This window comes from Rhinatrema bivittatum, chromosome 17, assembly GCF_901001135.1.
Source record: "Rhinatrema bivittatum chromosome 17, aRhiBiv1.1, whole genome shotgun sequence".
Taxonomy (NCBI): domain Eukaryota; kingdom Metazoa; phylum Chordata; class Amphibia; order Gymnophiona; family Rhinatrematidae; genus Rhinatrema; species Rhinatrema bivittatum.
In genome coordinates, this window is record NC_042631.1 from 42,931,398 (window position 1) to 42,958,880 (window position 27,483).

Genomic DNA, 27,483 nt, shown 5'->3' on the forward strand with positions numbered 1-27,483 from the left:
TTTTCCTTTCCTTTTTTCCGCCGCCCCCTTTCTTCCCTCTAATATTGTGAATATATCAATGTATTCACGTTTGCGGATTTTGCTCCGTAATGCCTTCGGCACACTCTCCCACAACTCGTCCATATTCGGCAGAGCATTGGCGGCCCCCAAGTCTCGAGCGGGGGAGGCCGCCGAGCCCCCGGACGCCTCGCTCTCCTCCGACTCCTCCCCTGAGGATCGCCCCGAGGAGCCACTTTCGTGTCTCTTTCTCTTGGCCCCCTTGCCTTTTATGTCTCCAGCCGATGCCGTCCTTCCTTCCCTGGTTCCGGTCACTTCGTTGCACACCTCTCGTGCCGCCTCAGCTGCGCTAGGTGCCGTCCCTGGCTGTTCGATGGCGTTAGGGGCCTCGCCCCGAGTTGTCCCTTGCACTGTGGTAACGCCTGTGTTACTCCCCGCCGCTGGATCTTTCGCCGTCTCTCCTCTCGCCCCGCCGGCCGATGTCTGCTCGGCCGCGCTGGTTCCTGGTGCAGTGTACCATGGCGGTGGGACCTGCCACCATGGTGGGTACATCTGCGCTTGCCATGCGTTGTAGCCATAAGGGCCGCCCTCTTGTGTCCGCTGCGCCGATGCTGTCGCCTCAGCTCCGACCGGCCCCAGCGGTGGCCACGAGGGCCAGCCCCATGGGGGTGCACTGTAGCGGCCAGCCCCGGGCTGCGTCTCGATCACGCCTGCAGCCTCTCCCGGCGCGGTGTTGCCGTCGGCTGTCGGTGCCGGTCCCTTCGCAGCTTTTTCGGTCTGTCTCTTGTTTCCGCTATTCCCTTGATTTTGTGCCCACTCTCGAGCCTTGGCGGTGGCCGTCCTGAGGCGTTTGCCGCGACGTCCGACCGCCTCGGCCGCAGGATCGGGTCTCGTCCCGGTCCCCGTCCGTGGTTCGGCCGCCTTCTGCTGTCGACTGCGCCCCCTCGTCTGTCTTGGGGAAGGGCCTGCATTCTTTCCTCTGCCTGCCATCCCTGCTTCGTCGCAACTCACACTCTCTCCTTGCGGAAGTCTCACTTTCCAATCTCCCACGCAAAAGTCACGCTTGCAAAAGTCTCGCTTGGAAAAGTCTCGCTTGCCAAAGCCCCCTTTGCGAAAGTCTCACTCGGCTGCCACGTTTCCTCCCAGTCTTAAAGTTCCGCTCGGCATGGACAGGGATTCCCCACGCTTTAATTCCTCCTCCACTTAAAGGGGGTCCCTCCCCGGGGCACTCCGCTCCAAAGGCGAAATAGCAATGTTACTCACAGTTCAGCTGCCGTGCCCCGGTCGCTTGTATCCTCTGGCGTCCTCTGGCCTGTTCCTGAGCCTGGTCCACACCTTGATGTGCTGCTCCTCCGCCAGCGTCTCCGTCCAGCGCTGGGATGGGCCTGCGCTGAGGACTCTGCAGCCCCAAGCTGCCTGCGGACCTCCCGCGGGCCTGCCCACCACGCGGCGCTGCGAGCCGGGATCCGCGTTGAGGGAAAGCTCTCAGCGCTTCCCCTTCGTTTACCCTTTTTTTTTTTTTTTTGGAAACTTTATTAGGGAGGCTCTATGCTCGCTGGATCGCCCGCTGCAAATGCTCCACCGGCCGCACGATCCGCCGTTCCGTTCCGCCCGCCACGTGGCCTCCCTGGTCCTGCGATGTCCTGCGGTTGCCCTCCTGAAACGCGAGCGCCGGCCAGCCGAAAAGGCCTGACCCGGCGCTCGCTCCGTGCTTTAAGGCCCGAGGTCTCGCGAGACCTCGGGCCGAGTTGCGTCGTCGCGCGCCGGCGCGATGACGTCACCGCCCGTCTGCGCGGCGACGTCATCACGCCCGTCCGTCTGCCCAGCCCAGCCATGCGCCCGTCGAGCCGGGGCGCCCCTGTCCCCTCCGGATGGACGCCCGACCCCGGGATTGCTTACGGTAAGCTGATCCCGGGGCGGGAAGGCCAAAAAAGGGGGGTAGGGAGCGGGGAGGGAGGCCCCGGGCCGGCAAGCGCCATGTTAAGGGGGTCCCTCCCCCGCAGGCGCTTGTCGGTCCGTCACTTTGGAGTTCCGGGGCCAGACCAGAAACCATGCTTCTGGTGTTCTTTCCTTTCAGAGTCCTTAGGCTTTTAGAGTCTCCTCTAATACCTTTCAGTTGGAATAGAATACTGTTATTGTCCAAAAATAAATAATTTGGCAAATTGAACACTTGCATCAGGTGCAATCCATGCAAAACAACAAAACAAAAACCAAAAGGCAGTACACAGGCCAATACAAATCACAATCAGTACTACTCTGCAAACACAGGGGTCTCTTCACCAGTCAGTCCCTAACAAATGGTACTCTTTGGAGAGGGACTCTCCATGGGTTTTTTCCTTGTATCAGTACATGTACACTGAGAGGTCTATATTCCAAAAATTATTTGGCTAGAGAAGTTAGTTGGATGAATATAACCAACTAACTTATCTGGGATACTCCGGCATGGCTACATCGCTGATTATACCCACATATTTTTTTTTTTAGCTAACCACATGCATTATCCATATATTGCTAGGTTGGCTCTCTAGGAGCTTCAAAACAACTAAAAGCAACATGGGCTTTGCAAAACAGTAAACCCACCCCTAACTCTTCCTCTTTTTCAGATTTGCATCGCACCATACGTTATGGTGCTATCGCATGCATTAAGCACCTTTAACGCATGTGAAAACACCTTATAGCATTTTGATAAATGATCCTATTAGCTGGATAAGTAGTTATTTGGCTAAGTGGCAGCAAATAAACATGGGCAGATATTCAGATGCTGCCACTTAGCCAGATAAGTTATGTGATTTTTAATATCAGGCCCCTGATACAAATTAGTTCTTTCTAGCAAAACACTTCTGAAGATAAGCAGATGAGCTCGCATTGAATCACTTTCAGACAGCAACTCTGTAGAAGTTTTCCTTGATGGGAAAGCTTCCTTCTGACTTTCAACTGAAAAATCTACTTAGACAGTTAAGGTAAATTCTAATGAAACATTAGGATCATGGGACTAACTCCACCTTTCATTACATGACAAAGTAGCTCATGAGAGATTCTTGAGGAAATTAAAATGTCATGGGATAGGAGGCAAGTTTCTATTATGGATTGAGAGCTGGTTAAAAGACAGAAAACCGAGAGTAGAGTTAAATGGTAAATTTTCTCAATGGAGAAAGGTGAATAGTGGAGTGCCCCAGGGATCGATAACTAGGACTGCTCCTTTTTAACATATTTATAAATGAGATATAAATGAGAACGACAAGTGAGGTGATCCAATTTACTGATGGTACAAAATTATTCAAAATTGTTAAATCACAAGAGGATTGTGAGAACATCCTAGAGGACCTTTTGATACTGGGAGCTGACATTTATGTGGACAAGTGCAAAGTGATGCATGTAGGGAAGAGCAACCCAAATTATAGCTAGTTCCACATTGGAAATCACTACCCAGGAAAAGAATCTAGGTATCATTTTGTATAATATGTTGAAATCCTGTGCTCAGTGTGTGGCAGCAGCCAAGAAAGCAAACAGAATGCTAGGAATTATTAGGAAAGGAATAGAGAATATCATAATGCCTCTGGATCCCTCCATGGTGCAACTTCATCTTCAATATTGTGTGCAGTCCTGGTCACCACATCCCCCCAAAAAATATCATGGAATTAGAAAAGGTACAGAGAAGGGCAACCAAAATGATAAAGGGGATATAATGATTCTCCTATGAGGAAAAGCTAAAGAGATTAGGACTCTTCAGCTTGGAGAAGAGACAGTTGAGGGGAGATATGATAGAGGTCTATAAAATAATGAGTGGAGTGGAAGTATAAATGCAAATTGGTTGTGTACTCTTTCAAAACATACAAAGACTAGATATATTTAAGATAAATAGAAGAAAATAATTTTTTAGTCGACACTTAATTAAATTCTGGAATTCATTGCTGAAGGATATAATGAAAGCTGTTAGTGTAGCTGGGTTTAAAAAAGGTTTGGACAAGTTCCTGGAAGAAAAGCCCATAAACCATTATTAAGGTAGATTTGGGGAAATCCATGTCTTATCCCTGGGATAAACAACACGGAGTCTATCGACTTTGTGATCCTGCCAGGTACTTGTGACCTGGTTTGGTCACTGTTGGAAACAGGATACTGGGCTTGATGGACCTTTGGTCTGACCCAGTATGGCAAGACTTATGTTCTTATGTTATTTTGTAATGTTTTAAGACTCAGAGACTTATAAATCCTGGTTGAGTGTTCCTCCCTTGAGCCTCTGAATACATTTTGGATAGGAGATTGACAGGAATAAAATGATCCAAAGTGGGTACATGAGTTTTAAAAAATCAGACACCTCCCATTGGGGAGAATCAGGGAACACTTTACACTCCTATTACTCTGACCTCATTCAGTGTAAGGATATCCTTATGCTACACATGAAATGTGCTCAATCACCCTTTTACTTATTTGGATCCTATGTTTCAGTTCAATGATAGCAGCTTTTCTCTTCCTATTTTCTTTGTACTGGTGATCCCGTATTTTTCAATTTAAAAAATAAGCTTGGATTATTCCCTTTTATGTTGACAGCCTGAACATTTTCCTTTGGCTGCATTTTAAGAAGTGTTGACCCCTGTTTCCTTCCCTTGGGTATGTTATTCTAGGGCTCACCGCTGACAGGGATCAACATGAATTATAGTTCTGCTCTTTTTTTTTTTTGACCCAGTAGTTTCCTCCACCTCAGTCAAAATCAAGATTAAGATCCAAGTGCCATGAGCCTTCATTTGCAACTTACCTGGTCTGCTCTTTGCAGTGACAGTACTCAGCCGGGAGTTATGTACCAGGGCACTTCCAGAGCCTTGTAATCATGGGCCACTAAGGCACCACTAAGGGGTAGATTTTTAAACTTGCGCGAGTGCATCCATGTGCGCGCACCACCTGGCGCGCGCAAGGGGTGCACAATTGTGCACCTTGGGCGCGCTGAGCCTGCGCCAGGCTATGCTGCCTTCCCCCGTTCCTTCCCAGGCCACTCTGAAATTGGAGCAGCCTCAGAGGGAACTTCCCTACCCCCTCACCCAACCTTCCCTTCCCCTACTTCCCCCACCCTTTCCCCCCCTACCTTTTTCTTCATTTTTCTGTTATTTTAAAACTTACTTCAGCCCTGGGGCTGAAGTAAGTTGCGCGCGCTGGCTGAGCAGCAAATGGCCGCTGTGCCGGGATCCTCTGACCCTGCCCCTTTTTGTAAGCCCCGGGACTTAAACACGTCCCGGGGCTTTACGTGCGTCGCCAGGCCTTTTGAAAATCCGGCCCTCCGTGTATAAATCCTGAAGAAGCCAGGGGGAGCACCCCTGGGATGAATGAAGACAAAAACTAATCATAGACAAGGTGCACAGACTAAGCCACTCGAATAATGAAAATAATAGAAGCAGAGTCACAGCTCGAGTCGGAAAACAATATATTATGGTGTGAGGTATCAGCAAGCCTTGTCGCATGCAGTTAGCCCCTGATGCAGTGATCTTTCGAAGCTTCGGTTAGTGTCGGGCGTTTCTATAGATTTCAGTGATCATATTAACGATTTTTATTTGCTAACAAAATGAGTAAAAAGAATTGTGTGTGCACTATGTTTGGGGTAAATGACTGAAAAGGTCCAGCAGCGGTATGCCAACCACATGTGACAAGGCTTGCCGATAACCACACCATAACATATATTTTTCTGACTTGGGTTATGACTTTTGCTTTCTATTTTTTTTTTTACTTTAGAATGAAGATAAACCAGAATTAAAAGTTACTTTTTTTGATGCAGAGTATTTTTATGAGTAATGACTGTGTCGATACATTGACTCCAGCTATTCCTTTATGTGACAGTGCGACATTTATCTGCCTCTTTGCATAGGTGAAGTTATTTACAATGGCTCATCCTGGAATAGCACTGTGTGCTTTTCACTGGTTTGTGAAGTGGATTGTAAACTGATTACGTACCTCCAGCCATGTCCTACTACCAGGCCGCCAGTAACAACAACCATAACCCCAACAACCCCACCACCACCAAAATGTGAATTTGATCCACCAAGGGAGGTTGGTAAATTATATATTAATTCCAAAAAATGCTTAGGAAATCAGGCCCAAAATCTGTTCATACAAGTGCTGCAGTGCAAATATTTTACCATTTTCTAAGAGCAATTGACCAAATTTGGATCAAACGATCACAATCCAAAAAGTAGTTCCATTTCTTTTAAAATCTGGATATTTTCTGGATAAATTGGCTTCTTGGATTGTGACCTGTGATTGATCTGAAAATATCCCAAATACTGTACTAATAAAAATAATTCTGAGACCAGTCATAGAACAGCAGTTAAATGGACTCTAGAAGATGTTGCCTTACTTGGCCACGCAATGAGAATAGAGGAAAAGAAGGTGAGACCTTCTGGCCTCTAGGTAAGAGAGGAATACCCAGAAATAAGACGAGAGGCCATCCAAGTGAGAATGGAGAGGAACAATATGCAAACATTAATGTTTTATCTTATTTCATTATCATGTTCTCTTTTTCTCTCTCATGCAGCATAATGAAACCTGGATGCTGTGTAACTGCACCAAGGCAACATGTGTTGAAAATAACACTGTCATTATCACTCCAGTAGTGTGCGTTCCTCCACCTATGATAGAATGTGCTAATGGCCGGCCTCCCATACAAGTGCTGGATGATGATATGTGCTGCTGGCACTGGGAGTGTGACTGTGAGTGTATTTACACATCTTCAGCACATTTGGAGAGAAATAGTTTAGCAGCTCCAATATGCCCCAGTGCAAGTGTGACAGGGTCATGGGGAGCAGGTGGGAGGAGGATCACATGGCTTCAGGTGAAAGGGAGTAAGTGACAGCAGATCAGGGCTGGAGGGGGAAGAGGGTGGAGGAGGTAGCAATGACAGATTTGGGCCTAGGAGGGAGGAAAAAGAGACAGCAAGTGGCAGAGAAGGAGAGGGAGGAGGGAGGGAAGGAAGGAGAGAAGGAGAAAGTGGCTGCAGATATACAGATTGAGGCCAGAGAGGGAGGAGAGGCAGCTACAGTAGCAGATCAGAGCCTGTGAGAGAGAAGAGGCAGCTGTAGCTGCAGATCCTGGCTGGCATAGAAGGATAAGTTGGTACCAGCTGACCAGAACCTGAGCAGGAAGGAGGAGGGGCCAGCCTGAGGTTTTAGGAGATGCTATTAATTTAACATTTTTTTCATTATGAAAAAAATGATCTGAATGATCTGAAAACAGCTAAGACAATAGCTTTATGATATACCAGAATTATCGATGAATTTAACTGTTCTCAGATTATTTTGTCTTTTCACACGTATGTCGTTTGTCAGAAGGCTGGACTATATAATGCTATTAACACTTGCTTTCCACACCCTGCTATCCTAATTCAATGCTTCTCTTTGTTCTGTAACCTTCCCCCCTCTGCCATCTCAATTTATTTTACCCACCTCCTATACTACACTTCATGCATCTGACAACCTGGACATTATCCTCGAAAGCTCATGCCGCAACAAATTGGTTAGTCTATAAGATAAAGATGCCACCCATCTCTTGTAATTTATTCAAACCGGCAAAGAGTTTAACTGCCTCAAGAAATGGTTGCCTTGAGAGCAGAAGTGTGTGAATAATCCAAGGTCAAATTCTAACCAGGTGGATTTCAGTCTGGTTTGAGTATGATGACATTTTCACATTTTCACCAAATCCTCATGGGAATCTTCTGACGGTTCGATCAAATTTGACCAAATCTGATGCAGATCATCCAGTTTGGATTTCTTGCAAGAAATATGGTAGAAACTAGGGATGTGAATCGTTTTTTGACGATGTAAAAAAATCGTCAGATATTTTTTAAATCATCAAAAATCGTTAAGCGTCGTGATGCAATAGAAATTACCCCAATTTATCGTGAAAAATCGTAAATCGGGGGAGGGCGGGAAAACCGGCACACCAAAACAACCCCTAAACCCACCCCGACCCTATAAAACTAATCCCTTACCTTCCCCCACCCTCCCGAACCCCCCCAAAACTTTTTACGAGTACCTGGTGGTCCAGTGGGGGTGCGGGGACCGATCTCCCGCTCTCGGGCCATTGGCACCATTTTGGCTGCCACTCAAAAATGGCGCCGATAAAAAAAAAAACAAAAAACAAAAAAAAAAAAACACCCAACCCTTTAAAATGACTCCTTAGCTTCCCCCACCCTCCCGAGCCCCCCAAAACATTTTAACATTACCTGGTGGTCCAGTAGTGGTCCCGGGAGCGATCTCCCATTCTCAGGCCGTTGGCTGCCACTCATAAAGATGGCACTGATGGCCCTTTGCCCTTACCATGTGACAGGGTATCCGTGCCATTGGCCGGCCCCTGTTACATGGTAGGAGCACTGGCTGGCCGGCGCCATCTTTAAAGATGGCCACCAGCCCCCACTGGACCACCAGATAATCGTAAAATGTTTTGGGGGGGTCTCTGCGCCCCCACTGGACCACCAGGTAGTCGTAAAATGTTTTGGGGGGGTTCGGGAGGATGGGGGAAGGTAAGGGGTCAATTTTAAAGGGTCGGGCCTCACTAAAAAAAAATTAACGATGTGAATCGGAACCGATTCCGATTCACATCACCACCAATCAGATTTTTTTTTCCCTCTAGCCGAACCCGATTGTTAAGACGATCGGGCACACGATTCACATCCCTAGTAGATACATAGAAACGTGGAGGCAGAAAAATTTAGCATAATTCTCAGCATTTCCTTAGAGATCCCCTGTGTTTATCCCATGCTTTCTTGAATTCAGATACTGTTTTTGTCTCCACCACTTCCACTGGGAGTCTGTTCTACACATCCATCACCCTCTCTGTAAAGAAATATTTCCTAAGATTATTCCTGAGTCTACCCCCTTTCAAACTCATCTCATGAGCCCTCGTTCTAGAGCCTCCTTTCCATTGAAAAAGGCTCACCTCCTCTGCATGGAAACCTTTATCTGAATGTTTCCATTACATCTCCCCTGTCTTACCTTTCCTCTAGAGTATACATGTTTAGATCTTTAAATCTATCCCAAAATGCTTTAGAATGAAGACCACTGACCATTTTATTAACCACCCTCTCGACCGACTCCATCCTGTTTAAATCCTTTTGAAGGTGCAGTCTCCAGAATTGTACACAGCATTCCAAATGAGGTCTCACTAGGGACCTATACAGGGGCAATATCACCTCCCTTTCTCTGCTGACCATTCCTCTCCATATGCAGCCAAGCATCTTTCTGGCTTTTACCATCACTTTATCCACCTGCTTGGCCATCTTAAGGTCATCAGATACAATTACCCCGAGATCTCTCTCTTCCTTTGTACTTAGGAGAATTTCACCTTCAATACTGTACCTTTCCCTTGCTTTCTGCATCCTAAATTTATTACTCTGTATTTTTAAGCTTTAAATCTTTGCTGTCACATCTTAAATCATTCCTTGAGTTTCGCTAGATCCCTCCTCATGTTTTCCATTTGTTCCTGGCTGCCCACCCTGTTACAGTTTTTGGTAACATCAGCAAAAAGACAAACGTTTCCCAACAAGCCTTCCATATGTTGCTTACAAAAATGTTGATAAGAACCGGTCCAAGGTCCAATCCCTGAGGCACACCACCAGTAACAACCCCCTCCTCAGAGTAAACTCCATTTACCACTACCCTTTGTTGCCTCCCATCAAACCTGCAGAATGTTTTTAGATTTGTTGAATTAATTAGCATACTTAAACAAAAAACGTTTGCACATTTCTAGTTGAGAGCTTCTGATCAGAATTAATATTTCTACCATTTTTCTTCCAGTTTGACTCTATTGCTAATGTAACATGATTAAGCCTACTCTGAATGTCTTTACAGGTTATTGCACAGGCTGGGGAGATCCTCATTACTTGACATTTGATGGGGTGTATTACAGTTACCAAGGGAACTGTACCTATGTTCTAGTGGAAGAGATTATCAAAAACATAGACAACTTTGGAATCTACATTGATAACTACCACTGTGATGCAAGAGACAGAGTCTCGTGTCCTCGCACAGTTATTGTGAAACATGAAACCCTGGAAATACAAATAAAGGCCATTAATCTGATGCCCATTAAAGTAGAGGTATGGGAGCTTTGCTCTTGTTTATTGCTCAAGTCATCTGCTTACTTTAATTGATAATATAATTGGATTAACACCACTGTATTATCCTCATTGAATTAAATATTGTGAATTAATGGAGGGAAAATTAAGATGCTGAGATTTAAACAAATCGGAAATTATGACATAGTATAAGAGAAAGTGTATTTGTATCTTTTCATATGCCTTTATAATTACTTTATTGTGTTTGGACAAAGAAGATCCAATTATTTTATAATATCAGAGCTATAACAAGAGAATCAATATTCTGTGCTCTTAGAAAATCAGTTTATTTTGCTCTCTGTCTTTCTTATCATGTCAGGTACTTGTAAATAACCAGAAAATAGCTTTGCCATACAAGAAATATGGTGTAAAGATTTACCAATCTGGTATTAACTATGTGGTAGAAATTGCAGAGCTCCATGCGAACATAACGTTCAATGGTATGGCCTTTTCCATTAAACTGCCCTACAGACTATTTGGCAACAACACTCAAGGACAGTGTGGTAAGCATATTTAATTTATATATTGTAAAGATTATCTAATATCTTCTTGCAGAGACAATTAGCCTTAATTTAAGACAGTACATTATGCGAGTCCCTTTACTAAATCTTGAAAAGGAATTATGCAATGAAATGCTTTACTGCCATTGTGCTTTTAAGGTCATTTTCTTCAAATTCTCAGTTGGGTCTGTTTTTCTTTGGGAAGGGGACATATCTTTCAGTTACAATACCCAACCATGCATCTAGAAATGGTATTGCCAGAACAATTCAGAATCAAGCCAAAACTGATTTTAAGTAGCTGTGAAGGAGTATACAAAGGCAGGCTCAGAACACCTTAAGGGTCCAGTACCTGTTATCTGGCCTGGGCCACCCACTTTCTCAAACTTCAATGGAGACTGGGTGATCCAACTAAAGCGCTTCATTCTGCAGAAGAATTCCACATTGTAAGACAAGTTCTTCTGATGCAGGGACACCAGCTGACGTCTTGGTTTGGTTTTTTCTGCTTTCATTTTGATTTTTCTGAACGTCAAGCTTGATTTTACATGCAAACTAAAAAGTACAAAACATAACTATTCTGTCCATCTTTAGACTTCTTTTGGGAGAATGTTCAAGAGATCCAGGCTACTACGCTTGTTTCCCGGCTTGCTGATACCCTTATTTGCACTGAAATTATTCTGAAATTAGATAACACGTGCTTGCTATTTTTACATGTATCGCCCTTGCTCCTCTTTTATCTGTTGTGCTTGATAGTTCTGCAGACAGGACTAATTGGGGATTTGTTTGCCTTAGTTCTGGTCCACCTTAAAACATAGACCAGCTGGAAATCCAGGACGTTTCCCTTAGAAGGGGAATAACTAGCCAGTCCCAGGGGAGAAGAGGGGAGACTCCAGAGAGGTATAGGAAGCAGGGTCTACCCCAAAACTATGTATGTGTAACCACTATTAGTTTTGTTTCACTGCTGCTGAGATACTAAGCCATGGTCTGCTCCCATAACTACATATGGTGGTAGAGTACTCGGGATGCTCCTGTTCTAAGCAGCTGCATAGATAGGGACCCATACCAGCAGCAGAGAGATATAAAGAAGAACATTTTTTTTTTGTTTGGGACCTCACTCCAGCAGCAACCTAATAGTTTCATACAGCAGGCTAAGCACGTAGCCCTGTCCAGGAAGTCAGGGAATTGAGTAAGTCAGACAGGACAGGGTTTTTTTCTTTCTTTCTTCTTGAGAAAGGAGATTTGGTTTTTCTGTGTACAGTTGAACAGAGCAATGCCTCCAAGAAAGCCTCTGTACGGCCAGTGCCCAGTAAGCTGAAATGGAGCAAATACTACAGGCCCTTGCAGAAGGACAGCATCAGCTACAGACCTTGGTCAAGAACCAGTACACCCAGCAGCAGGTGCTGCAAGAGCCATTTAACCAGCACTAGATGAGGCTGAGTCAATTAGCACAAGTAATGCAAGCTGCTTCGTCCCAGCTGTCGCCCATACTTCCAGCAATACTTAAATGGTGCCAGGAGAAGATCCTGACTGTTGCCTCAGGAACTATGAGAGAACTGCCCAGCTGGTGGACTGGCCAAAAGCCCCGTGGACTACCTATGAGGACAATCTGCTTATAGGCAGCAGCAAAGCCACATTCCAAGCTGCAAACCCAGATGTCTGGGCCAGATACACAAAGGTTAAGGCCACCATCCTTGAATAGGCTGAATGTATACCCAAAGTATACAGGTTAAAGAGTAACAAATCACAGGACCAGATGGTATACACCCCAAAATTCTGAAAGATCTAAAACATTAAATTGCACACTATTATTAGTAATCACTAACTTATTTATTTGTTTTATTGTTTATAGACATTTGTTATTCTGTCTTTTACAAAGCCTAAGGTAGATTACAAGCAATTTAAAAATGAATGGCAATTGTAATAATTTACAATATTCAAATTTACAGTGGACTAGTATTAGGAATCTAGGGATATAACTTCAAATCCTAATCAGATGTGGAGGTCATCGGAACAGGAGAAGAGCAGAAAGACCTGGTTGAAAAGTCATGTGCTAACTTTTTTTTCTGAAAGTAAAGTAGCATAGCTCAAGTTGTAGGGTTAGTGATTCCGAATTTTTGGTGCATAACTATTGAAGGCAGAAAGTCTAGTGCAGGACTGTCTGGCAGAAGCCAGAGGAGAGAAGAAAGCCATTCAGGATGACTGGAGTTCTCTTGCGGGTGTGTGGAAGTTGGATGAGGTACTCAGGTACTTGCTTATTCATGCATTTGTAGACAAAGCAGAAGGTTTTGAATGTTAGCCTGTTTTTGACTGTAGCCAGCCAATGCAGTTGGTGGAGTATAGATTTTATGTAGTCAGTAGCTTTGACTCCTACCAAAATTCTAGCGGCAGTACTTTGAAGAAGCAATAGACATTTCATACTGTATTGCTTAGGGCCGTTAAATAGGGATATATATTAGTCAATTCAGCTGGTGATCACTGCTTGGATTACCATAGCAAGATTCTATTTGTTGAGGTGGTTGTGCGGTTGGTGGATCTGGCACAGGTACATGAAAGAATGCAATGTGAGATTCCATATTGAGGTTTTGGTCGAGCTGAACCCTTAGGCTTCATATTGATTCCTTAGACTATAATAGAGATTCTGCCAAGGAAGACAATGATCATAGGAGATGACCCTGTTGGCTAAGCTAGAGAGTTCCAATTTGGAGAGGTTTAGGTTGAGTTTGTGTTCCTAAGCAGATAGGTGAGATTCAGTGTTGAAAGATTAAATGATTTATATGAACGGAACCAAATCATGGTGAACCTGGAAGATGTGGTAGCCCAGATTGATAAAATGAAGATTAGTAAATCACCTGGATCGGATGGCATACACAACAGGGTTCTGAAAGAACTAAAAAATGAAATTTCAGAGCTATTTCAATTAATTTGTACCTATCATTAAAATCATCCACTGTACCTGAAGATTGGAAGATAGCCAATGTAACTCCGATATTTAAAAAAGGCTCTAGTGGTGATCCGGGAAACCATAGACTGGTGAGCCTGACTTCAGTGCCGGGAAAAATTGAGGAAACTGTTATAAAGAATAAAATCACAAAAAATTTAGATAGACATGATTTAATGGGCCACAGCCAGCATGGATTTACCCAAGGGAAGTCTTGCCTCACAAATCTCCTACATTTTTTAGAAGAGGTGAATAAACATATAGACAAAGGTGAACCAGTAGATGTGGTGTATTTGGATTTTCAGAAGGCATTCAACAAAGTCCTGCATGAGAGGCTTCTAATAAAACTAAAAAGTCATGGGATAGGTGGCGATGTCCTTTTGTGGATTGCAAGCTGGTTAAAGACAGGAAACAGAGAGTAGGATTAAATAGTCTGTTTTCACAGTGGAAAAAGATAAATAGTGGAGTGCCTCAGGGATCTGTACTTGGACCGGTGCTTTTTAATATATTTATAAAAGATCTGGAAAGGGGTATGACGAGTGAGGTGATCAAATTTGCGGATGACACAAAATTATGCAGAGTGGTTAAATCTCAAGTGGATTGTGATAAATTGCAGGACCTTGCTAGACTAGAAGATTAGGCTTCCAAATGGCAGATGAAATTTAATGTGAATAAGGGCAAAGAGATGCATACAGGGAAAAATAACCCTTGCTGTAATTACACAATGTTAGGTTCTATCTTAGGAGATACCACCCAGGAAAGAGATATAGCCATCATAGTGGATAATACATTGAAATAAACGTGGGCAAGAGTGAGTTGGTTGATATACTTTATGTGGATTTTCAAAAAGCATTTAAGAGCCCCTCATGAAATGCTCATCAGGAAATTAGAATCATGGGATTGGAGGAATTGTCCTATTGTAGATTAGTAAGGCCTTCCAATTCACCCTTCCCCCCGGCGAATCCGGCTACCGATCACTCTATATTAATGGGAGATTTCAACATCCATGTTGATTCTGCACCTCGCTCATCTAACTGTGAAGCCTTCCTCAGCTCCCTCAATTCCATGGGTTTCAAACAACTCATAAACGAACTCACACATAAAGCTGGTCATACCCTGGATCTAATTTCCATAAATCAAAATATCTCCCTCAACTCCAATATTACCTGCCTTTCTATACCTTGGTCAGACCACAAGTTAATCAACTTATCTTTACGAAACCACCTCTCAATTCCTACTGCCCCCCAAAAAACCACAATCCATTTCAGAAAACTCTGCAAGCCAGATACCCTTTTATTTCATCTCACTCAGGAGTTAAATATTCTAGATCTTATAGACGCTAACTCAGCTTTGGCCTCCTGGTCTAAAATCACTAACAAAGTTGCAGACCTTACTTGCCCACTAATCACCAAAAACATTCAAAGCAACAAAGATCCCAAAAAACCTTGGTACACTTCAAATCTCAAATCTGTTAAACGTGAGCTTAGGCACAAAGAAAAGATCTGGCGCAGGAATCCTTCAACTACAAACCTCATAGCCTATAAAACTCTAATGCACCAATACAGGATCTCCCTTCTTCGGATAAAAAAGGACTTCTACGCTCAGAAAATTCATAACTTCATATTCGATCCTAAAGCCCTCTTCGCTTTAGTGACATCACTCACCAAACAACCCGCTTTCTCATTCCCAGACGACAAAGCAGTAAGTAAAGCCGCAGAACTCGCCACCTATTTCAAGAACAAAATCCCTAACCTCCTGGACCCTCTCAAGATAAAGAAAGCCTCTTCTCCTCCTCATCTACTCTCCTCCCCTCCACAAATCACTGCAAGCCTTGAGATCCTTGAACCGGTCTCCTCGTTGGAAATTGAAAATGTTCTAAAAAGACTCAAACCTTCTTCCCACCCACTAGATGTAATTCCAGCTAATCTCCTTATCTCAATTGCCAAAGACATCTCTTATCCTCTATCACAGATCATCAATGCCTCCTTATCAGAAGGCCTCGTTCCTACCCCACTCAAACTCGCCATTCTGAAACCTTTGCTAAAAAAACCAAATCTCTCTCCAGATAATCCAGCCAACTTCCGCCCTATAGCTAATCTTCCAATTATCTCTAAAATCATGGAAAAATTAGTCAATAAACAACTTTCCGAATACCTGGAAAACAACAACCTCCTTTCATCATCTCAACTTGGTTTCCGTAAATCTAGAAGCACTGAATCCCTCCTTCTATCTCTATCAGACAATATTCTCTTGAACCTAGAGAAAAAACATTCCTGCCTCCTCATTCTTCTCGACTTATCATCAGCCTTCGATACAGTGAACCATGATTTCCTCTTAGATCGTCTATCAGAGATTGGCATAAAAAACACAGCACTCAAATGGTTCTCATCTTTCCTCCAAAATAGATTTTACAAAGTCAAAATTAATAGTAAAGAATCACCTCCTTTCAGATCCACCATGGGAATCCCACAAGGTTCATCTTTATCTCCTACATTATTTAACATTTATCTTCTCCCCCTATGTCAGCTCCTTTCCAATCTTAATCTTACACACTTTATTTATGCAGATGACGTCCAAATCCTTATCCCAATTAAAGATACATTACAAAACACCTTACAATTCTGGAATTCCTGTCTACTATCCATCAACAATCTCCTAACAAAGCTTAATTTGATACTTAACTCCAATAAGACAGAATTTCTGCTCATCACTCCAGATGGCAACCATTCCTCACTCAACGCACACTCCTTTTCTCCTCCAGCCTTCTCCACCCAGGTCAGAAATCTTGGGGTCACCATGGACAATCTGCTGAACTACAAAACTTTCATCAATAACATCATAAAGGATTGCTTCTTTAAACTTCAATTATTAAAGAGACTAAGACCCCTATTATATTTCCAAGACTTCAGATATGTTCTACAAACAATAATATTCTCGAAAATAGATTATTGTAACTCTTTACTGCATGGTCTACCCGCTAACACTTTGAAACCTCTACAATTATTACAAAATGCCACTGCGAGGATTCTAACCAAATCCAACAAAAGGGAACATATTACACCCATCTTAAAGAACCTTCACTGGCTCCCCATCAATCAGAGAATCTTCTATAAAACCATAACAATAATCCACAAAGTCATCAAAAACTCTTCTCCAATTGAACTCACCATCCCTTTACAACTTCACACCTCTTCCCGTCCAATGAGGCTAGCCCAGAGAGGCACGCTAAAGGCCCATCCGCTCAAAACTTCACTTAGTAAAAGAGCTCTTTCCACCGCTGGACCTAAACTCTGGAACTTTCTCCCTCCTGACCTGAGATTGGAACAATCGACTCCCACCTTTAAAAAGAGACTCAAGACTTGGTTGTTTAATCAAGCATTCTCCTAATCCCAATAACTATTCTGAACTTTTCAATATTCGACCTCAGGCCCGACTCATTCAATTCCGAACATATATTCTCCTATATTATACTGTTGTTTAAATTGTACTCTCCTTGCTCCATTGAAGTTATTTATTGCTCTCATTAAGTTATTTTATTTTTCCAAGTTAAATCTTCCCTGTTCTCTGTAAGACATTATTCTACATTTTGTCAGTTTTTATTGTTACAATGTAAACTGAATTGATTAGTAACTTTGTTGCTAGAACTTCGGTATATAAAACTGTTAAATAAATAAATAAATAAATAGTAACTGGCTAAAAGTTGGAAAACAGACATCAGGATTGAATGCTCATTTTTGTCAATGGTGAAAGATAAATAGTAGAACAGTGATGGCAAACTCCAGTCCTTGAGTGCCACAAACAGGCCAGGTTTTCAGGATATCCACAATAAATATGCATGAGATAGATTTACATACAATGGCAGCACTGCATGCAAATTTTTCTCATGCATGTTTATTGTAGAGATCCTGAAAACCTGGCCTGCTTGTGGCACTCAAGGGCTGGAGTTCGCCATCACTGTAGTAGAATGTTCCAGGGATCTGGACTGGGACTGGAGCATTTTAATATATTTATAAATGATCTGGAAAAGGGGGTGATGTGCGAGGTTATCAAATTTGCAGATGACACAAAAAAGGTGTAGCAGAAATAGAAAAGGTATAGAGAAGGGTGACCAAAATGATAAGGCTAAGGAAGTTGGGGCTTTTCAGCCTGGAGAAGAGATAGCTACGAGGAGATGTGATAGAGGTCTATAAAATCATGAGTGGGTGGAATGGGTAAATAGAGAATGGTTATTTACCCTTTCCAATAGTAAAGGACTAGGTGACACTCCATGAAACTAATAAGTAACATTTTAAAACAAATCAGAGAGAGTTTTGTTTTTTTTCATTCAGTGCACAGATTGTGGAATTGTTCCTAGAGGATATGGTGAAAACAGAGAAGCTTGGTTTAAAAAGGGTCAAGACAGATTCCTGGAAGAAGAGTTGATAAACCACTAGTACTTGTGACCTGGATGGCCACAGTCAGACATAGAATTTTGGGCTTCATGGATCTTTGATCTGACCTGCATACATATCATTTCTTATGTTCTTAACATGCATTTCCTTACTCTTTCTCTGTCCCTCTGTGACAGTGAGAGGCAGGAGTTAAGCAACGAGAAGATATAATATGTGGACAAATTGTAATGTATTTTATATTGCATTGATATTTCATTGTACTGTTTATGTTGTTATTTGTATTTTAATGTTTCTTCAGTCTCTCATTGAGAGAGAAGGGTTGACCAGGTCCGTTGGGCATTGGATGTTTGAAGACGTAGTTAGTTCAGTTAGTGTAGCTGTGTTTAAAAAAAGATTGGATAAGTTCTTGGAGGAGAAGTCCATTACTTGCTATTAATTATGTTGACTTAGAAAATAATCACTTCTATTACTAGCAACGGTAACATGAAATAGACTTAGTTTTTGATTACTTGCCAGGTTCTTATGGCCTGGATTGGCCACTGTTGGAAACAGGATGCTGGGCTTGATAGACCCTTGGTCTGACCCAGTATGGCATGTTCTTATTAAGTATTATTAAGAATTTATTTGTATGTATTTTAAAGTTTTTATTATGCATTTATTATATTGTATGCATTTATTCTATACTTTTAGAATATATATGATTTTGTATTTGTATTTTATTTTTTTGCTGTAAATCACATTGCGTGGTCCTTTGATGGATCAGAAATATGATATATAAACTCCAAATAAGATTAGATTAGAAAATTTGAAATTGTTGGAAAGTAGTTATTGAAATCATTATATTTTAGAAAGATTTTTTTACCTGTCTTTAGCAGTCAGAATTTACAGACTTGAGGTTAGCTGAAATCCCGGACTGCAATGACAAAAATATAAGAAGCTGATTGATAAAGAATTTTCAATGAAATTGCCTTCTTTTTCATTTCAGGGACTTGTACCAATAACAAGACAGATGAGTGCATGTTAAAGAGTGGACACATCATCTCTAATTGTGAAATCATGGCAGATTCCTGGCTGGTTAATGACCCCACTAAACCACACTGTCCTTCACTTCCTCTTACTACATTACCACCTCGAGTTACAGTCCCACCACCCGGCTGCAAACCTTCTTCTCTCTGTGACCTCATCATGGGAAAGTAAGCAAGTCATAATGTGTGATCAACATGTTTCTTCAACTGTGGCATACCATGGAATGCAAATGATACCTTCGTTGTCCACAGTGTGTATTGTGTATGTTCTGTGAAGTGCCATGTACCACCCTAATGCAATATCTGCTTCTGTTGAGGGGCTGAAGCATGAGTATCATTTTCCCCATAGGAAATCACCAAAATAGCACATCATGAGGATCAGACTGCCTGTTTTGAAGTGTAGAGGTGGTTTTCCCTGTGGCCTGCCATTGTCATGCTGTATCATGCGAATCATTTTCCCCTTAGCCAGTCACTATAATGCTGCATTCCAGTGAATCATGATACAGCTTGAAGGACGATGACTGACTCAATTCTCTGAGAGCTGTATGGACCCATGGGCTATCTACATTTCTTAGTGGAAACAACTAGAGATTGAAAAAGGAATTAGAAATGTAATGCTTGATTGATCCAAATCTGGGATTTAGAAGAATTTCCAGCAGACTTGAGTAAATTAAGTATTCAGATCCTAGGTTAAAACATTACAACTCAAAATGTCTGCCCCTCACTCTGACCCACACATTCTTTTACCAGCTTAACTGAGAAATGGATGAGACTCGATATTTATTTATTTATTTATTTATTTATTTATTTATTTAAAATTTTTATATACCGACGTTCATCAGGGATATCACATCGGTTTACAGTGTAACTGAAACAGGCGCCTGGGATGGCGGTTTACATCCAACTCTCTTCCTCTTCTCCACTTCTCTCTTTTGCATGCGTTCCTGACTACTGAGCCCACCCCTCAAATTTCAGCAGCTGCTCAGTCCCACCAGCTGCACATACCCTTCAGCTGGCGAGGCCTGGACTCTATCCAGCTGTGGCGACACTGGATGTCAGTGCACGTTCCTTTCTAATGGTGACAGCTGGGGTCCCTACTAGCTGTACTACTCCTGTCCACCAGCAGCACCTCTTCCTTTGTTCATAGGGCCTGTGAACTCAGCCAGCTATGCTAAGCTGCTCAGCACCCGCTTCAAGCTCTTTGCAGCTCATGAAATCTGTGGTCCCAGTCAACCACACAGAGGAGTGCAGATGATTTCCAGTCCTGCCCCTCAGAAAACTCAATGCAGTTTAATAGTAACAGTAACCAGACCTGGTGCTACCAGGTGTGCAAACCATGCAATTACACAGGGCGGGATGCCCGGTGGGGGCGGCATCGGGAGCAGGGAGAGGCCCATGATGCCAACAGTAGACCCAATCCTACCAGTGGTGGAAAAGCAGGAGACCTGTGGTCATTTCTCCTCTGTTGCTGCTGCTAGCCTGTACAGTCTCCTTTGTGGAGAGTGGCTATTCTGCAGCTCCTCTTCATGTGCTGGCCTCGAGGTAAGTAATTCAGTACTCACAGTGCTAACACTTGCTGTATTCTCATCTCATGATGCCCTGAATGAGTAGGTATGTGAATGGGAGCCTGCCTGAGATGGGGGTGTGTATGACTAGAAGCCTGCCTGGGTTGTGTGTGTGTGTGTGTGTGTGTGTGTGTGTGTGTGTGTGAATGGGGGGCTGCCTGGTGATGGGTGTGTTTGTGACTGAGAGCCTGCCTGGGGTGGAAGAGGTGTGTGTGTATGTGTGCGTACATGCTTGCATGGGAGCCTTCCTGGAATTGGCAGGGATTGTGTATTTGAGAATGGGAGCCTGCCTGAGATGTGTGGGTGTAAATGGGAGCTTGTCTGGGGGGGGGGGGGGGGGGAGGGGCTGAGAGAAAATGGCAGCCTGCCTGGGTTGTGTGTGTGAGAGAGAAAGAGGGAGAATGGGTGCTGCAGGTGGATATCAACCTGCCAGCAGCTGAAATGAAGATGAGGGCCTGATGCTGCTGGAAGATCACAATCACAGAAGAGCTGGAGATGCCTGCGGGTTTGTCTGAGAGGGAGCGCATGTGTGTATGAGTTGTGTGTGTGCATATATATAAGAAAGAGAGGAAAACGTTTGTGCATCCCACTCCCACTAATCCATGACAATCTCCATGAATAGAAATCGAAAGTTCACAGGTATATGGAGTGTGAATTTTAAAAATCCTTTTTAGTTTTATTTTTCAGGTGTTATTTGATGTTTCAGCTGTTTTGAAATATTTTATTGGTGTTTGGGACATTTAAAAAAACTTGTATATGAGTTTTTAATTATTTGATCTTTTATTCATCAGCTTTTTATGAAATATTATTAATATGTTTTTAGTATTATGATTATGTATTTATTTTATTTCTTGATTTTACTTCACCCAGACCTCCCACTCAGCCAATAGTATATCATAAACAAGTCTGTTCTCAGTTGCACAAGGTAATTAGCAGGTATTAAATTACACAAATAAGTTGCCAAATGTACACGCGTAAATCTCTTTTAGAAAAGCTTATGCACGCAACTGATGGCTCCACCCCATAGTGCCCGCAGACCACCCCCTTAGTAAGCTTGTATAAGTGCATGTGAAACATAAAGCATGCATATACTTTTGAGATTTATAAAATACTGATTGCAAGAGTACAGGCTGCTTATGTGTGTGCATGTTAACTTTTATGTCCGTAACTCTTCAAAAATTCACCTATTTATGAAATAGTAAATCAGATCGCAACTCCTACCCTTCTGATCTTAACAGCCTTTATTAAAATGTTTTGGCTTACCATCTCAGGCATTTCTGTCAAACAGTCAAGGCCCCTTTAAATTCCTCTGCAGCACTGTTCTTGTGCGTTCACGCTATGTTCCTCACATGATTTCCTTCATTCCCCATCTGATTGAGAGGGCGGTAGCTGTGAGACCTGGCCTCACTCCCGGAAACCAAGGCTTTTTTTCCTGCTTCTAGTTGATGCTACAGTGCTGAATTATGTCCACACAGGACAGGATTTCCCAAACCTGTCCTGGGGACCCCACAGGATACCCAGAATGAATACCCATGAAATCAGTTTGCATACATTGAAGACCTAGTACATACAGATTGATCTCATGCATATTAATTGGGGATATCCTGAAAATCTAATGGTTAGTGGGGTCCCCAGAACAGGTGTGAGAAGCCCTGCCATAGGAGATACCCCGGAAAGTCCTCCTGTCCATAGCTCTTTTTTTCTTTGGTTATAGATAAATTAATGGACAAAGTAGTATAAGGGAGGATTGGAGGAATTATTCTAGAGCTGAAGTGTCCCATTCCTTCCTACTTGTTTTGATAATATGTATTTAGTGATTTCTTTTCTATTTCCTATGCTAATCTAAGTATGAGATAAAGATATTACCATTGGTTGTCTGACATGTTTTTCAAACCAAAACCCTATATTTGGAGAAGGGGAGCAACTCAGATACCTGCGCCCAGGTCACCCAACATTTTTCAAATCTCTTTTTCAGGCCATTCCGAATATCTTCATTTTTTTGGCCAATTCTCTGGTGAATATTTCCTTTCATGACAATTGATAATTGGGAAAAACTGAATATTTCTTACTGTTTGGCCTTTTGAGGCCAAAATCTTTGAGTGAATTGAGCTCTGTGATTACTAACATTTACAAAATGTAATGAAATAAAAGAATCTTTTAGAACTCCAGCAGCACTAGGAACTGATCAGTGCAAACTATAATACACAGCAAAGATCCCGTGTCCTAAAATACAGCCAACAATTCCCTAGCCATCAAGTATATAAAAATCATCAGCAAAGATTAATAGTCAGTGCTTTGAGTCTGCTCACTCTGCTTCCATTGACTTGCCACTCAGATGTGATTTGTTTTTTATTTTACTGAAATAAATGGGATGATTTTATATAGGTGATATTGTGTCTTATTAGTGTGTGCTCTTATTTAGAGGAATCAAATAAATATCACTGCACCTCTAACCTGGAAGTGTCAGAGCCTAACTAATGTCTTGCTTGTTTCCTATTCTAGAACTTTCAGAGCTTGTCACGAGGCTTCCCCTCCAGAGCACTTTTTCCAGGCCTGCATCTTTGACAGCTGCAATGTCCCCAACACCAACATTGAGTGCACCAGTTTGCAGAACTACGCCTCAGTTTGCGCCGAACAGGGAATCTGTATTAACTGGAGGGACCAGACGCATGGATCATGTCGTAAGTAACATGCCGGCAATGGGAAACACAATATCCATAGTAACTAGATAATACAGTAGAATCAAGAATGTTTTTTTTTTTACAAAGTGAGGGTCCATGGCTAGCAGAAGATAGGGGCACGGCCAGTGCCAGACCTTAGGGGGAAGAAAAATTCCACCAATTACGGAAAAAGAAAGAGAGGTCCAGAGCTGCGTGTGTGTTACCCATACCGCTGGTGGCTGAAGGAGAGGCCTGGTGCGCTGCCAGTGGTGGAAGCAGGAGTAGACCTAGCCTTAGAAGGGGAGAGCAAGGGAAATTAATGCTGGGGAGGAGTAGACAGAGAGGGAAGGTACTAGGTGAGTGGCAGTAGAGAGAAAGAAAAAGCAGGTTCTGGGCAGGTGGCGGATAGAGAGAGTGAAAGTGTGTATGTTGGGGGGTTGGTTAGTGAGAATACTGTATATGCTGAGCAGATTGGGGAAGAGACAGAGTATGTAAGCTGAGTGAGTGGGGGGAGGAGAGAGTGTAATGAAAGCAAGAAGGTGCTGAACAGATTGAAGTGGAGAGAGTGAGTGCTGAGCAGATGAGGGTGAGAGAGAGAGGATGCTGGCATTGTGGAAAAAGTGCAAAAGGATTGGAGTGTTGCTGGTATGACAGGAGTGGAGGGAAGCGAGACTGGGCAGGGAGCGAGTATATGGATGGTAAGCGAGGAGAGAAAGAGTGGACGCTGATCACTGTGGGCAGAGAGTGAAGGATCAGTCAAGGGGGTGCCATGCAAGAGCCAATGCCATCAAAGAAGGGAGCATTGTGCTGGAGCTGCTGCCAACAGGTCAATCTTGGAGGTGGGGCAGAGGGGGCACAAGGCCAAGGGTTCGCCCGCGTGCCTAACCTTGCACCAGCCCTGGATAGTGACTTCTGTATACCTAGGGCTTCTGATTTTAGGTTTTAACTGCTAAACCCCAATAAAACACTCCAGGTACAATAAAAAGTAAAATAGATATTTGTTAGTGCTCTTGCACCCCTCCTTTGTCTACCCTAAATCCTCCACTTTGTTTTTTGTGCCTTGTCTATGCTAATGACTCCTCAGCTGCATGAATGATTCAACTGGAATAGGTATGCAATAAGAGTACCTGCACCGCAAAAACACTGATAAACACTGCTTTTTAGTACCCCCCAAAGAACCCCTTATTAGCTGGAAAATAAACAAATTTACAGTTTATAAACGCCTACAAATCAAAAGCTATGTACAATGCTGCTAAAGCAGCTTGCATCAGCAAAGCAGATGGATAACTTAGACTGCTAGTAGGACTTTGCTGGCTATATAGCGGGCCGCTGAACATCCGGTTATATTCAGCAGCCACTAGATATCTGGATAAGTCACTTATCCGACTATCTCTTAGCCGGTCAATTAGTGGGTGGGCAATAGGCATATCAGGGCAGCATTACTTAGCCACATAAGTTATCTTCCTAACTGGCCATATTTAGCCTTAACTGTTATTAAACACCTACACAACTTGTAGTGTGTATTTTTAGTATATTTAAATCATCTCTTTAAATAATAATATTTAAATCATCTCTTTAAATAATAATATTATTTAAAGAGATGATTTAAATATACTAAAAATACACACTACAAGTTGTGTAGGTGTTTAATAGCAATTAAAACATCATAAAACAGAATTATTCACTTTAAGTTATCACTGTATGACAGCGACAGAGCACAGCTCTAGGATTGTTTTGATTTAGTAATTAGTTCGCTGAACTTAGTGGTGTATTTTTTGATACATTTGGTTTGTCATATTTAGCCTTAGCCAGATAACTTATTCAGCTAAGTTAGACCTGTCAACGAGCCCATGCCACTGAATATCTCTTGTAACTTAGCTGGATAACTCATATCTGGCTAAATTACATATCCAGGAAGATTTTAATATCTAGCCCCTAGTGTGCAAATATACGGTATATTATGATAAAGCACTGCTACAGATATACCATATCATATTAGGTGAAAGCTGTTGTTCTCACAGGGAACATGACTTTTGGTTCAGCTAAATCACATTAGAATCACAAAAATCTGCTTCCAAAGTACTATAGCACGTTTCCAATTAGTTGGTTATGTGTCTTGCTTCTATCTACTTGTAATCACATGTCATGTCATTCTGACTAAGATCTTTTTAAAGTTACGATGCCTTTACATCGTCAGTGTTTTGTTGTCCTCTAGCTATCACCTGCCCAGCACACAAAGTCTACAAACCTTGTGGTCCTGTTGAAGAGCTGACTTGCAAAGAGAGGTAAACGTATCTCTTTTTTCAGTTCTAAACATAAGTGTTGCAGATTGCCACTGTGGGACCCTCCCACCATAAGAAACATAAGCACAGTGTTGCTGTGCTTGCAGACACTGCATGGATGCATTAAAAGTGTGTACGCAAAAATGAACAAGTGGAAATATTGAGCCCAGGGAGATTTATTTTTAGTGGGGTATGTGTTTCCAAAAATATGAAAGGATAAGACAGAAAGGCAATATAGAAATTTGATCCAAAAACAAAAGAAAAGACTCAAGAAAAGGGTAAGCTGATATTTTGATCAATCTAATCAGTACTAGAGTGATAAATTGGTCCTTATCAACTGTCATCTTCATCTGCTATATATTGGGCTCAGAGGGAGCATGTGGAGGAACTGGTTTGCTGGGAGGAGGAGGGACTGATGCAGTGGCCCACTGGTAGAGACCAATGGTGTGGTGGTTTGGGAATGCTTGGGACAGATATAAAGGGACGTGGGGGAAAAAGGGTTGAGAGACTGCATAAAAGTCATGCGGAGGGGGCTGCGCTGATATTGGGTTAAGTATGGACAGTTATTTATTTATATTTATTTACGTATCACTTTTATTCTGTACCTTCCCATGCAGTGGTTCATGGTGGATTACAATCAGACACTCATAAAACCATGGTATACAATAAAGCAATATTAAAACACACAAAAACCCCCCCACATTTTAATCAAAACCTTCATTAAAATAGTATGCTTTAACTTTTTTCCTAAATGCATAGGGGTAGATTTTAAAAGATGTGCGCGCATATCCGTGTGCACACGGTTCCTGGCATGCGCACATGGACGCGCCGATTTTATAACATGCGCACACTGGTACGTGCATGTTATAAAATCGGGTGGCTGTGCACGTGCATGTGCGGGCGGCGCGTAAAAGGGAGGGGGGGTGAATTTTTGCAAATTATGCATGGCGACGCAATCAGGCCTTCCCTAGTTCCTTCCCAGTTCACTCCAACTAAGGAGAGGACTGGGAGGGAACTTTACTAACCCCCTACCTAAACTCCCTCCCTCTTCCCCTCTCCTCCCCACCCCCTAAACCCTTCCTAACTATCCCTATTTTTTTTGTTTTTAAACTTACTTCAGGACGGAGCTGAAGTAAGTTGCTTGCGCTGGCCGGCTGCCGGCGCGCAAGTCATCAGGACAGCATACAATGGCACTGTTGCGGCCGCCTCTGCCCCGCCCCTCCCTGCCCAGACCATGCCCCTGGCCCACTCCTTTTAAAGGGCCCGGCACTTGTGCGCGTATCGGCAGTTACACGCGTGGCTGGGCCTTTTTGAAAATGTGCGCATGGCCGATTTAAAATTTGTCCGTTAATGTCTGTCTCCGTATATCAAAGGGTAAAAAAATGCTCTGTCACGAGTAGATTGTAGTCTATAGCTACGCAAAGGAATATAGCTTGAATCTTGAATGCCAAGAAATTGGTAACCAGCGCAATTGTGGAGGAGACTTACCAATCCATAGAATGGTTGTCTTTTTAACATTTTAAATATTTTAAATTAGCCAGTTCTTATTTAACCAATCACTTATGGCTTCCATGCACTCATTAAGCTGAGACTTGATAAAAGTAGAATCCGAGCTAGGAATAAAAACTGAATATTGTCCATATATATTAAATATAAAATATTCCTTTGTTTAAAAATCTTACACACTGGCTGCAGATAAATGTTCAAAAGAGCTACCAAAAGGGCCAAACCCTGCAGCACTCCACAATTTATTATCATCAACTTAAATCTAGTGTTAACTAGCTGTTCGCTCTGTCTTCTAGATTTCAAAAATGATTTAAACCAAGCCAATACTTATCCTCCTATACCGACTTGTGTTAAATGTGATAATAAAAGTGAGTGAGCAAGAGTATTAAATGCTACTGCTCCTAAGATCTTTAAAAGTTAGTAATTTATCTAAAAGTGTGAGAAGTAATAACTCTGTGCTATGATTTGCACGAAAACCAAATTGAAAATCATCTAGCGCCTCATTTTCAATCAGGAAGTCATCAAGCTG

The 27,483-nt window shown here is 42.6% G+C and overlaps 1 protein-coding gene across 1 annotated transcript in view; it reads left to right on the forward strand.

The window, feature by feature from the left end:
- MUC2 (mucin 2, oligomeric mucus/gel-forming) overlaps positions 1-27,483 on the forward strand; it is a 198,292-nt gene that overhangs the window by 165,102 nt on the left and 5,707 nt on the right. The window contains exons 35-41 of the mRNA XM_029583115.1: positions 5,958-6,030; positions 6,515-6,689; positions 9,825-10,072; positions 10,410-10,593; positions 18,902-19,109; positions 23,009-23,187; positions 25,382-25,451. Of these exons, the coding sequence (XP_029438975.1) occupies positions 5,958-6,030; positions 6,515-6,689; positions 9,825-10,072; positions 10,410-10,593; positions 18,902-19,109; positions 23,009-23,187; positions 25,382-25,451 (1,137 nt within the window). The remainder of the gene's footprint in view (positions 1-5,957; positions 6,031-6,514; positions 6,690-9,824; positions 10,073-10,409; positions 10,594-18,901; positions 19,110-23,008; positions 23,188-25,381; positions 25,452-27,483) is intronic.